General features: G+C 57.7%; 1 protein-coding gene across 1 annotated transcript; it reads right to left on the bottom strand.

The window, feature by feature from the left end:
- Positions 1-5841: 5841 nt before the first annotated feature.
- On the bottom strand, positions 5842-7644 carry LOC309410252 (noggin-2-like). The gene has a single exon (XM_082006618.1). The coding sequence runs from the start codon at positions 7300-7302 to the stop codon at positions 6664-6666; it is 639 nt and encodes a 212-aa protein (XP_081862744.1). The 5' UTR covers positions 7303-7644; the 3' UTR covers positions 5842-6663.
- Positions 7645-13431: the final 5787 nt, after the last annotated feature.

The raw sequence follows: 13431 nt of genomic DNA, 5'->3' as shown, positions 1-13431 counted from the left end.
CACGCTGCCTTCTCTGGCTCAAAGAGGTGTCCAAGAGGATTGCTGGCTGCGGTTCCTAGTGGGAAGGGAGGACGCAAAAGTAGGCTCTTTCCTAAAATACGGTCAAAGAGCGGAACACTGAGTCCAGCTCAGTGCTTAATCTCAGCTCCAGGATGAAATATGGTCCCTGTCCCAATAAAGTAGAGAAACTGAGCCAAGGCTGGAGGCCCAGTCCTTTGTTAGTACCATCTCCTGGAGAGAAAGTGTCTTTTGGCAGTAAGTGGGATGGAAGCAGACCAGGCAATGCTTGAGGGCGCAGCCAGCCTCAGAGGGGATCTGATAGTCTTACACAACCCTCCAAGAAGCCTATATACCTGAACACCTGTATGTGATTCTCCAGAGTGAGCCAGCATCTGTGACAGACTTTCTCCAGCACCGTTGTCTCTTTTCCTACCCCAGACCCCAGCCTGCTCCCCAAAGGCACTCCTGCCCTGGCACCCAGAGATGCAGCCTTTACTTCCCTTCTCAGCATTCCTGACGCTCGGCTCTGCCTCCTGCCGCCTCCCCAAAGGCTGCCTCCAAAGCAGCCAACGCTGGGACACAGGAGCTGCAAAAGGGTGCTTGCTGGGCATGCTGCTGCTCAGATGGTGGAATTGCCATCCTGGGAGCTCCAGGGTCCTCACCGTGGACCCCCAGCAGCTCTGGCAGCAGTGGCTCCAGAGCCCTGGCTTTTCGTAGTGGCTTGTAAGACTTCCGTGGGAGGGAAGGTCCAGATGCTAACTAATGGGGGTGGCCAGTGAGCTTGGCTGGTGACTTTGCTCTCTGCTCTCCAGCATGGAGAGATAACTAGTTTCCAAGGACCGTGTTTGTGGGTGACAAGGCACATGATATGGCTAACCTAGCCAGGCACTCTGTGAGCAGCCCCAGATCTGGCAGCTACCCAGAGTAATACCCTTCATGTCCATCTTCCAGATCCAAGGAGGAGCCTTTCCCATCATATGTTCTGTCAGCTCTCTGTGAGTGTGGGCTTCTGTGGGGGTCCTTTCCCTTTTCAGGACATCTGTGTGATGCTGCAGAGCGGGGTCTCCTACCACACACCAGTGGTGGTCCGTGGGCCCTTGGTGATCTGTGCTCCTCTCCAGGGAGTTTGGCAGGAGGCTGAGGTTCTCCCAGCAGGGCATTAAACCTCCTCGGGAGGAACGTCGGGGCCTGCAAACTGAGAGGCGGAATCGGTCCTCCTGAATTCACTGCACCTATGCTGGGCTTGGGCACGACTGCATCAGCCACGTCCCACACATCTGCTTCAGGGTTGGGTGTCTCCCTGGCAGACTCATACAGTGCAAAAAAAAAAAATATGTAGACTGTTTTGCTGTTTGCAAACTAGCCCTGCTTTTTTTGTGAATGGTTTCATTCACTGGCTGCCTGAAAGAGCCATTTTAGCCAATGGTCGGCTTGCGAGTGCTGCCTCCCAGCTAGTCGTGATTTGCTCTTCGTGGCTCTGCCTCTCTGATTGGGCTCCAGGCGCCACATGATGTGGTCCCTTCTCCTTGACGGGGTGTCTGACATTTTTAAGCAGAATACCAAACAGCTAATGCAGAGGAGCAACCATGTCTCCTGGATGGTGCTGCTGTTAATGTTTGTTTTTAATCACTGAGGGGAAAGGGAGGCTCATGCACATTTTTTGCAGATGAACCAGCAGTCCATCGTTCACCTTTGGAGTGACAGTGAGTAAAGCCCTAGATACTCCCTGCATCCCCTCACACGCATCCTGGCAAGGGGTCAGGGCCCAGCTCTGCCAAGCAGCAACTGGGCATGTGGTTGGGTTTACTAAACATGGAGACACAGGCAGCTAAGGAGAACTGCAAAGGAGTGAAGAGAAAGGCAGCCTGAGGTGGGTCTTGCGCAGAGGAAGCAGATCCCCACCCTCACACCTGGCAGCCCTGGGGACATGGTGCGACAAGAGCCCACATCTGCCCAGCCCACGGGGCACACCTCTGGTCAGCATGGTCCACCCTGGCCTGTACTGGTGCTGCTAACATCAGTGTTGCACATTTTTCGCCAAGGTGACAAACAAGAAGCTGGGGGTGCCTGGAGGAAGCAAGCCCAGCTCACCTGGACCTCCTAGCCAAGAGTGGTCAGCAGAACAGACTCACCAGGGACCTCCTGGTGGACCAAGCAGGACATGCAGGAAGACTGGCTTTCCCTGACAGCTCCTGGTGGCCATGCCGGGCTGCAAAGGCAAGTTAACAGCAAACGCTCACACTGGAAGAGGAGATGAGCACAATTTTGCACGTTGAGAAAAGTCTCAGTTTAGCCTGGGCTTGACAGTTTGAGGAGGCCAGTTACTGCCTCCAGACCGTTCGTCTGCCTTTCTAGGAACGATGAGTGATGGCCTTAGATCATCACCCAGGCCTGAGTCAGATATCTCAAGAGTTGGCATTAGACATCTGCAAGCTCTGGCCCTGTGAATCTGGGTCACCCTGGCAGAGCCGGCACGCTGACAGAAACTGTATTCCTGGAGGCCAGCCTTAGTTGAGGGGACCTGAGCTAAACAGGGCAAGGTGGCACAGGAAAACGGGGATGAAACACCCTTTGGCAACAGAGGCAAAAGAGTTAACCTGCTGCTGGTGTCAAAGCCAAACAGGGATGTGAAAGGCAAGTGGAAAAGTGTCTCTGTACCACTGAGTTAAATGTCAGAAGCCATCCTGAGCTCACACTCTCTCCCAAGACAAACAAGATCATCTAAATCTGGGGTTCATGCACAGGAGAGCAATTCACCAGGGGACAGAAGCACCCTGACACGCAAGGAGGAAGAGATGGAGAAGGAAGAGATGAACAGAAGAAAGAAGGAAGACATGGAGACCTCTGCAGACCTAAGAAAGGGGCTCTGTACTCCCAGCCGGGCTTTGTAGGGACTACAAGGAAGCGATCCGGATATGATCCAGCCAAGGGAGTTGCCCCAGCACAGCACGTGGTGTTGGAGCAGGTAAGCTCTGGCCAGTGCTGGCTGTGGAGCGAAAAGCTGCCTTCGCTTCCCCGTCATGCCAGTGGACCTGTGCCTGCAGCGCATGGGGCAGCCGTCAGGTCCCATGGAGCCTCCTCTGCCACGTCCGCTCTGCCCTGCCCGAAGGAAGAAGGGTGATTCCCTGCTAACCACCTTCTGCTTTTAAGCCCCAAGACTCAGCAAAGAGAAGGAAGACTGCAAAGAGAGTGTCTCACTGCGGCTTCACAGGGCATGGACACGGTCCCCCTGCAAATACGGAGTGAATGGAAGGACCGGGTGCCCAGGAGCGGGCGTGCACACGCCTGTCAGTGTGTGGCCACGGCCATGCATGTCTCTTGCCAGTGTGATGACAAGCGTGACCCAACGTAGAGGATGCCACCCACCCTCGGTGCTCTGGGCCAATCTCCCGGGCCATCACCCCAGAGCGCAGGAGGAAAGACCCATGTCTTCAGAAGTTGGCACCCACCGCATCCCGAGGTTCTGCCTGTTCTGCCCCCTTTCCTCCCCCCAGCTTGTCCCTTAATCACAAGCAGCTTGGGGAGACAATGAAATAACCGCACCAAAGAACCAGGCTTGTTCCCCTTTGTCTTTCACTCCTTTGAGGCTCAGCAGACGAGGCGAGCCATCACGCTCACGGCCTGGCCGTCACACGTCCGACTCATCGCATCCCGGGGCGGCCGAGCAGGAGGTGCCTCGGCACGAGGTGACCACGCATCGGCACGAGGTGACCACACGCCAGCGCTGCGGCAGGTTGGCGAGGCAGGGCCCGGCGAGCTGGCACACACGCCGTGGGGCCGCCCTCTGCTCCCCGGCCCCTGTCCGCACCAAGCACCTCGGCTCTCATGCTTTCGCCTCCAGACAAGCCATCATCTCAAGCGGGACCACTGAGTCCTCCCCAGGGACAGAGGCAGCCCCCCTCCTCCCTCCAGCACATGGCACGGAGGCTTTTAGGCTGGTTTTCGCCGGAGTTCACACAAATCTCGCCTTCCCCGTTCCCACCCCCCCTTCCCCGCGCAACTGAACTCAGCCATTGAGCCCAGCGAATGGTTTATTTCCCAGGTTAGCACAAAGCAGGGGTCTCTGTTTGCCCCTGAAACCAGCAGAACAAAACGCACAAAGACGTTAGAGGGCCATTTGTAACCAAATCCCAACACACCAGATACTGTTGGGATTATGTCAGAAATATTTTCCCAGAATGCCCTCCCCCCATGCTCCCTCCTACAGATGTTCGGCCCCCACACCACAGATGTTGTTCCTCTTGCAAAATGAGCTTTCCCCTTCCTCTCCCAAATGCCCCTGATGTTTTGCACATTGCCTTCGCCGAGGTCTCTTTTCCACCCTGCCCTCCGCGTCCCCCCCCTTCCCCGGTCCCTCGCTGACGAACGCGTGGAAAAGCCAACCTGCCCCCTCGTGCGGGGCTGCGCAGACGGCCGCAGGGCTCTGCTGGGACACGGGCTGCTGGATGTCACTGTCCCTCTGGCCTCGTCCCCACCGTGCCCATTAGAAAAGCCCTCTCCCCGTTTCGGCCTCAATCTGCGCATGACCTGTGGGCTGCACAGGCCTGCTCCAGAGGGGCTCGCTGGACCTCAGTCCCCTCGGAGGAAGATGGAGGCATGCGAGCCAGATCCCTTGGAGGGTCCCGGCGCCTTCCCACAGGCTCGGTGTCATGCCGCTCTCCTCCGCTGCGTGCCGAGCTGGAGGGGGACGGGGTCTCCCTGCCGCTCCGCAGACAGCTTGGCAGAGCACAGCTCCTCGCTGGCAAGGGCCTTCGGCAGCAGTTTGTTCCTTGGGGATGCCGGGCGCGTTTCAGACACCGGAGGGAACGGTCCAACCTTCCCCTCCAGCACCACCAGCCCACGCAGAGCACGCAGAGGGACGGCCTGGCAGCCCATCAGGGCCCTGCTCCAAGCCCTATGACGGACAGACAGACAGACAGATCTCCGTTGGGAGTGGGCTTGTGCTGCCAGTGCCGTCCCGTCTCTCCCTTGCCCTGGCTCCGTGAGCTCCAGCGGGAGAGCAGGGGGTCCCACCAGCCCTGGCACTTGAGGGTGGCAAGCTGAGGGCGCGCAGCGCCGTCGGAGGGTCAGCGCTTCCTGCTGACCCCAGCACGCACCCGGCGACGCCACGGGGGAGAGATGCCAGCCCCGGGGCTCCGTCGCGGCAGCAGGGCTGGGCACAGGGCTCGTCTCCATCCTTCCCTCCTGTGCTAGTGGCGGCAGCCGAGAAAAAAACATTTGTTCTGACACACACGGAGCTGCCAAGCTGTGTCAGGCGCTTTGATGGCCGGGGCGGTAACCTCGACCGCTTCCTCTGCCAGCGGGAGAGCCGAATCCAAGCGCCACAGAGCATGCGGGAGCCCAGGACGGGCGACACGAAGCAGGAATCTCCCAAGGACTTCAGATGACACCTCCTCTCTGGGACATGGCAGCTCTTTTATGCGTTATGAGCCACTTCTCTCCTGTCTTTTTATTTTTTTTTCCTTCCCCAACAGGTTATATATGCAAAGAAAACCCAGAGCGGGATCCCGGAGAGGCGTAAAGTGGTGGAGCTCCAGCAACCTTCGGGGCGTCTCGCGATTTACACCAGCGTGGCCCAGCCAAAGCCTTTTACTCATCACCTGCTCCGAGCAAGAATTCGAGTCTCCGCTGGTCTCCCAGGGAGCTGGGGTGCAGCACGGGGATTTTCTTCAAAGATAGAGTTTATTGCTAAAAATGTTTTGATCAGTGATAGCTCATATTTACATTGATATGTTTTTAAAGGAATATTCAAGTAAACATTTCCAATAGTTTCTGGCATAATCTCTAGCTTTTTTTTCCTATACACAAATGTTAAAAATAAATAAACTGTACACAGAAAATTTCCTTTAACATCTCTACATGACTATATGTATTCCCACACAACAAAACGATTCCACTCTTTCATAGATTTGTACTTTTCTTTAAAATTTTCTCCTTAATTAATCGTTATACACTTAAAAAAAACTCTAGAGAGCTTGGCAAATTAGTTCAAACATCACTGACAAGATCTGAAGAAGACGAGAAAAAAATACAGCACAGAGAAACAACCGTCTTCGGGGATGCTGCCGTTTTTGTTTTGTTTGTGTTTTTTTTTTACCCCCCCCCTTTTCTTCTTTTGATAAAATCATCTTTACAGGAAATTTCTGCCCTTCCCTTCAGCAGGGAAGTGCTCAGATTCTGTGGGGATGCGTTTAAAATGTGGTCCTATGTCTTTAAAATAATAATAATAACAATAATAATTATAATAATAATAAAAAACAGCTGCGATTTCCCCCCTTTCCATTAAAATCTCTCTATTTACACGGCTGGTAATTTTTTTTTTCTTTTTTTCTTTTTTAGTTTTTTATTTTCCTTTTGTTAGAAGGCTATATACGTATAAAAATAGACATCTGATTGTAGTGCTTTACTGTGCCTTTGGCCTGCCCTGCAGTTCCTGGGTTTGCTTTTCCCCTTTCAAATAAAATAACATTAAAATAAGTCCAAAAAAAAAAAAAAAACCAACAAAAAACCCAACCAACCAAAAAAACCAAAAACCCCAAACCCGGTTCCTCCCACCCCGCGCTGGGGGGGGTGGTGTGGGAAAAAAACCACCACCACCCCCAAAAAAAAATAAAAAACCACCATCCAAACGACAAGAGGCGGCAGTGCAAGGGGCCGGGGGGGCTAGCAGGAGCACTTGCACTCGGAGATGAGCGGGTACTGCACGGGGATCCAGGTGCAGTACTTCTGGCTGGACCAGCCCTGGCAGTGCCAGCGCAGGAAGGTCTTGGTGACCGACTTGACGGGCTTGCAGAACATGCCCTCGGGCAGCGAGCAGGACTTCTCGGCGAAGCAGTTGCCCTCCTTGATGTAGCGGGGCCAGAAGCGGACGCCCAGGTCCTTCCAGGTGTAGAGGACGGGGCAGTAGGTGTACGCCCAGAGCCACTGCAGCACCTTCCGCCGCGCCTTCTTGCCCACCCTGAGGCGCGGTCCCTGGGGCGGACCCAGCTCCAGCCGCCGCAGCTCGGCGGGCAGCGCCGCCCGCCCCCGCCCCGCCGCCGCCTCGGCGCCCGAGGCGTTGGCCGGCCCCGGCACGGCCACGGCCATGAAACCGGGGTCGAAATGGCTGCCCAGCTTCTTCCTCAGCGTCCTCTCGTCCAGGTCCTGCTCCTTGGGGTCGTACTCGGGGTCCGGGTGCTCCACGATGTCTTTGACGGGCAGGTTGTCGCTGGGCGAGGGTCGCAGCCGCAGGAAGGGCTGCCCGCCCGCCGGCCGCAGCAGCCCCAGGCAGGAGCAGAGCAGGAGCGCCCGGATCGCCGTCATGCTCCGGGCGGGCCCCGCCGGCCCCGGCTCGGCGCTGGCTTCCCCGCGGGGCTGGCGCTGCGGGCTCGGCTGTTAGCGCTGCCCGGCGGCGCCTGCCAGCTCCCGGGGACTCATAAATAGGCAGAGACAAAAGTCCGGCGAGGCCCGTTACTTTAAATAGCTCGGCCGGGGTTGTGTGACAGACGCATCTGAGGCTCGCTCCGCGCCCGCGGCCGCTGGCTCCCCGGGGCTCCCCGCCGGGCCGGCTCCAGCCGCGGCCGAGAGCGCCGGGGGGTCCGTGCCTCCCCCGCGGGCGGTGGCGGGGCAGGGCAGGGCACGGCGGCGGCCGAGCCTTCCTCCTCCTCCTCCTCCTCCTCCGCCGCTCTCGCTCGCTCCCCCCCAAAATTCACAGCGGACTCGTCTCCATCGCCATGGTGACAGCTGGGCCGAGCCCCACGACAGCTTGTCTAGACGGTGTGACAGGGTTTGGCGTGAGACCGGAGCCCGAGAATAAAACCCTCCTTTATAGCCGGGCGAGCCGGGCGAGGGGGCGGGGAGGAGGGTCACGGCGCCGCGGCCCGCTCGGGCGGCCCCTGCGCGGGCACCGCCGGGGCGCGGGGCTCAGGCGGCGGCGGGCGGCGCCGGCAGCGCCCGCGGCCCGGCCGGGCTCCTCCTCATGGCGAGCGGCGGGGGCGGCCCGCGGCCCCCCGGGGCATCCTCGGCGGGGGGGGGGGGTGTCCCCGGCACAGGCGAGGCGGCGCGCCCCGGCTCCCGGCGCGGTCCCTGGCGGCGCCCGCCGCTCCGCGCGGCTCCTCGGCGGGGGCGGGCAGAGGCGGGCTCGGCCGCCGCTCAGCAGCCCCGGCGACCCATGCTGCTGCTGCTGCCGCTGCCGCTGCTGCCGCTCCTCCGGGGGCCCGCTCGGCCCCGCCGCGCTCAGCGCATCCAGCCGCGGCTCCGCGCCTCGCCCGCTCCGCGCCCTGCGCTGCCGGGTCTCGGCTCGGCGCAGCCCGGCGGGGCTCGGCTCGGCGCAGCGCGGATGGGTGCAGGTCGGTGCAGGTCGGTGCAGTCCGGCTCGGCCGCGCCGCACAACCCTCCCCGCCCGCCCCGCCGCCCGCCCGCCGCGCTCTGCCGCGCCGCCGCTCGCCGCCCAAGTTAAATACGCGCCCGGCGCGCGGCCGCCCCGCCCCCGCTGTCACTTTCGCTGCGCGCTGAGCGACAGCCGCGCCCGCGCCGCCGCCGGGTCCTGCCGCCGCCGGCGTGAGCCGCGCGCGCCGCGCGGCGCGTCCCACCTGCCGGCCCCGCGGCCAGCGGGAGCTGCGGGGCCAGCGGCCCCCGGCCGGCGGGACCCCCGGCCCGCCCGCGGCGGCCTCCGCCTTGCGCCAGCCCGGGCTGGTCCGGGCGGAGGCGCGGACCTGCTGGGCAGCTGGGCCCTCGCTCTGCCTGCGCTGCCCGCGCTGCCCACAGCCGCTCCGCTGCCCCACCACGCGTGCTTCTCCGCGAGAGCCCACACCGCCTCCGAAGCCCGCTCCGCAGGTGGAGTAGGGCGCCGTGTCCCAGCGGCCCTTCCTGGGCAGGGCCCCCGGAGCAGCACACCGGTGCCCAACCGCCGGCTGCGCCCCAGCACCGGCACCTCGGCACCCTCTGCGAGGGAGGCTACAGCCTTCCAGGAGCATCCTTCTCGCTCGAGAGAAAGTGTTCCTGTCTCCCTCGGCGCGACACGGTGCGATAGCGAGCTGGCTTAAATCGGTGGCCCTTTCTTCATCCCCTCCTCAGCGGCGTGGGGCGAAGTATCTTGGCGGAGAGCTGGACCCACCACCTGTGAGGCGCAGAGGGTGGGAGCCTGGTGTGCGTCAACATAGTGAAAACCCAAACCCTTCTCACCTCCTTTACCTCCACATTGCTCGGCGCTGAGCTCACACTTGAAGCATGTCCAGAAATTGGACACACAGCTGGTTCCTCCAGGCTGACAGCGTGTAAGAACATTCCTGCCCGTGCCAGTCACTCCCTCCCAAAGGCATGAGATAACCAGCTACCCACTGGGGCCAAGGCAGGGCACGGAGGGGATGAGGCAGATCGCGGGCCCGATTTCTTGCCACGACGTGCCTATGACCCACCAAGCAAAGCGAAAGGCTGCAACGACGGGCCAGCCAGGAGCACCCCACCGGTGCGCGCCGAGCGTGCGCGGAGCTGGCTACACTCAGCAAACTAACGAACGGAGCATTTCCCCAGGTTTTTGTCTCTTCGTTATCCCAGAAATGCCAAAGGCTGGGTTGAGACAGGAAAAGAAAACAAACCCCCCAAAAATGGAGAGGTCGGAGATCCAGCTCTGAGTCTGCATGAATTCAGAGCATCCCCCGGATTTCAGGGAGACAAAGCTGCCGCGCACCAGCTCAGGAGCCAGTCCCAGTGCATCCCGGTTATTTACAGCACATGGGATTAAAGCACACGGTTTAAACGTGTCCGGGCCTTCTTCCCTTGCTGTGCATTTCTGCTAGCATGATCCCGCGTGGTTTGCTGGACTCTGAGCCTTTCTTCACTCCTTTGGCTCACACTCGCTCTGCAGTTAGAGCCATGAAACAATGCTGTTCCCCAGCTCTTTTATCATTAGCTCTCAAAACTATTTGCGGAAGAGAACAGCATCGTTATTCCTCAACACTGAATATCACCAGCGAAACGTTCTTGTTACCGATGTCCTGGCCCCAACACGCGTGCGGTGCTCGAGCCGAAGTCAGCCTTGAAGCGCAGGCAGATGTGTACCCTGCCTTCGCTCGCTGCTGGGTGGGAAAACGCGGGTCTCTCAGCAGTGTCAGAACTAAAGCAAACGCAGTAACGAGAAGCAGCTCAGGGCAGAGACACCCAAGAGTCAGGGACGGGGCAATTACTCAGCGAGATGTTCTGCTGTTGGCACTGCTGCCTGAGTAAATCCCGGTGAGGGGATTAACATCTGACTGTAATTGTAATAATAAAATCCGACATGTATACAGCATTTTTCATCCTGAAGGATCCCAAAGCACTCAAGTAACTTAATTCCTTCAGCTGTCTCCTGGACTTTATAAACATGCTGCTTAATCATCCCACGCCAGGCGAAGATGGCTTTGCTCTGGGCGCGCTCACGTCACTTCGGGAGGTCCCCCATGGGAGAGGAGAGGCTCTCCAGGGTGGGCTGGAGAAGGTTTCCCCCATCGGAGGCAAGATGCCTGGAAAATGGCACTTGGCACGTCCCTGGGGCAGCAGGGGGAAGGTACCAAGATCTGCAGAGGGGCTTGGAAGACCCTTTCTACCGGGCAGCCGCAGTGGGCTAACCGCCGTGCTCTTGTGCTAGCCGGTGCGAAGCCTCTCACTTGGTTTTCTGCAGTTCATCTTTTGAACTTTTCAAGTGGGGAAAAATAAAGACAAGCCCCTAGGCAGGGAATTTAAGGCTTAATTCTGCCTGCGGGATCCACCGCGACAGCCAAAGGCTCCTTCTCCAGCCCCTTCCCGTTCTCTTCGGGACCAGAGGCACTGGGGAAAAATCCTATTTATGGCTGTGTGCGTGGACTAAGAGGCTGAGCAGTGCTATGCATTCATATACCTTCGTCTTACTGCTCGCTGCGGGCACACAGCCCAACTCACAATCTAGCCCTTAATTAAAGGATTTAAAGTTGGAAAGGGCATATATCGCATACAGAAAAGCCTTATCAAAATAATTCCATGTAAGAAGAAAGACGTGATGTTAAAAGCACCTTCTGAAGGCTAAAATGGTTGCAAACTGCTGATTTTTGCTTCTTTCCCTTATCTGGCATCCCTTTGCCATCTAAAGACCTGAAAAAAAATTACGACAAAAGAAAAAGGGCTTTTCTATTTCACATTTGAAACTTAGGCAGTGCCTACTCTGTTTTCACTGGAAGGCTCCACAAGCAAGTAAATTCCTAGTAGTGGCAAAATGTCAGCGGCACTGTCTTAGCAACACAGTTATTCAACCAACAAAATTTTTTATCGTTTAGTTCGTTTTAGGCAGCACTGATGTATCTGAAAGCTGGGGTAAAGGTACAGAACAAAATTATCCTTGTTACAAAGTCATTCCTATTCCTTCAGCTGTGGACATAAAAGCTTCAAATCCACACCTCAAACCATGAAAAAGCCTCTTGCCCAATCCAGGAGGGCAGGAAGCTCATGCTTGGAAAGCTAAAATGTGGAGAGGAGAGGAGAGGAGAGGAGAGGAGAGGAGAGGAGAGGAGAGGAGAGGAGAGGAGAGGAGAGGAGAGGAGAGGAGAGGAGAGGAGAGGAGAGGAGAGGAGAGGAGAGGAGAGGAGAGGAGAGGAGAGGAGAGGAGAGGAGAGGAGAGGAGAGGAGAGGAGAGGAGAGGAGAGGAGAGGAGAGGAGAGGAGAGGAGAGGAGAGGAGAGGAGAGGAGAGGAGAGGAGAGGAGAGGAGAGGAGAGGAGAGGAGAGGAGAGGAGAGGAGAGGAGAGGAGGAGAGGAGAGGAGAGGAGAGGAGAGGAGAGGAGAGGAGAGGAGAGGAGAGGAGAGGAGAGGAGAGAGAGAGAGAAGAGAAGAGAAGAGAAGAGAGAGAGAAGAGAAGAGAAGAGAAGAGAAGAGAAGAGAAGAGAAGAGAAAGAGAAGAGAAGAGAAGAGAAGAGAAGAGAAGAGAAGAGAAGAGAAGAGAAGAGAAGAGAAGAGAAGAGAAGAGAAGAGAAGAGAAGAGAAGAGAAGAGAAGAGAAGAGAAGAGAAGAGAAGAGAAGAGAAGAGAAGAGAAGAGAGAAGGAGAACCCAATTCCCAACCAAACATCTTTTGTCTCTTTTGGGTTTTTCTGTTGCTTTCTGTTTGCTTGTTTAAGTTTTCCAGGCTCTCTTTATGCTTGAGAAATAATGTTGATGGGCTGGCATGGCAAGTACGGGGAAAGGCTTGGGTCTGACAAGACAAAAGCCCTAATTTTCACTTAAGGAACCAAGAAAAAAAAGGAGGTCTAAACGATGGTGCACCAGGTTTTCATTAGAGATATGTTTATTTTCCAGTAGAAATACATTACCCTGCTCTCGTCAGTGTGTCTAAAGGAGCGGTTCCCAAAGTATGCCATGGCAAGTGGTTGGCAGGGGTCCATGGAGCAGCCTCCTGCCGCAACTCACGGGCTCCCCGGTTCCCTGTGGTCTGCTGTGAGCAGGAGGAATTCGGGGGCTGAGCGCGGCTGGCTGGCTAGCCCCAAAACCTGGTGAAGCCGAGGGACACAGCAAGGCCCACGCAGCCGCCGGGGCTGGCTGTGACGCGGCGCACGCCTCTGCGCGGCAGAGCTCGGGGGCAGGACTCAGCTGCCCCCACCTGTCCTGGGGCAGAAATGTCACCGGAACGGTCAAATGAACGGGACACGGGGGGACGCGCACCCAGTGTTTCTCATTTTCATCATAGACCTACGTAAGTTTAATTTCTGTAAGCATTTCGGTAATCCTGATATTAATGATGTCATTCACCAGCTCACAGGTTTCTCTTCCCATCCCATTCCTGACGGGATGAGAAATGGGATGGGAAGAAAGGTGGCCCCAGCCACCTTCTGCCTTAGGGGCTTAAATCTGTGCAGGTCTGGTACCTGCCCCGTTCTCCCCCAGCTCCCTCCTCCACAGCCATGGGCCACTGGCCCCGGCAAAACCCCCTCGGCTGCTGCCCTTCCCCGGCGGCGCTGCGGAGGAGCAGCTGGCAAATGTCTCCTCTGCGAAGCCGAGCTACCAGCACCCTGGTGAGACCTCATAGCCGCGCTCGGCACCGCCCCGGCACTTACCCCGCACCAAGTTCAGATGTGCCGAAGAGCTGATGGGAAAGAAAAAACACCCCTGAAGCGCCGGGGAGGGGATTTCTCATGTCTTAGAAACGCCAAGTTGGGTGTTTTTGCCATTCGGAGCTTCCTGGCGTCCTTTTTTGTCCTGAGCGTGAGGTATTTTTCTGCTTTTCAAGCTCGTGACTTTCTTCACCTTGGCACCACGGTGCTGTGCCCCGTCCCTCGCTGCCTCACCCATTTCTAATCCAAACTGATTTCCTGCTGTATGCCGGGCCCCGTTATCTCTCCGTTTTCTGTGCCGCTGTACCTTACAGTCCCCACCAGCTGCCTGGAGCTCGTTCTTCGGCGCTTGCACTGTGGATGCCCGCACCGTGCGCTGGCTGCAGCACCTTGGCCTCCCATAC

Source organism: Phaethon aethereus (genome assembly GCF_964289735.1).
Source record: "Phaethon aethereus genome assembly, chromosome: 15".
Taxonomy (NCBI): domain Eukaryota; kingdom Metazoa; phylum Chordata; class Aves; order Phaethontiformes; family Phaethontidae; genus Phaethon; species Phaethon aethereus.
This window is presented reverse-complemented; position numbering and strand designations above follow the sequence as displayed.

Excerpts from the sequence above, each read along its gene's own strand:
- LOC309410252 (XM_082006618.1), bottom strand. The coding sequence starts at position 7,302 with ATGACGGCGATCCGGGCGCTCCTGCTCTGCTCCTGCCTGGGGCTGCTG.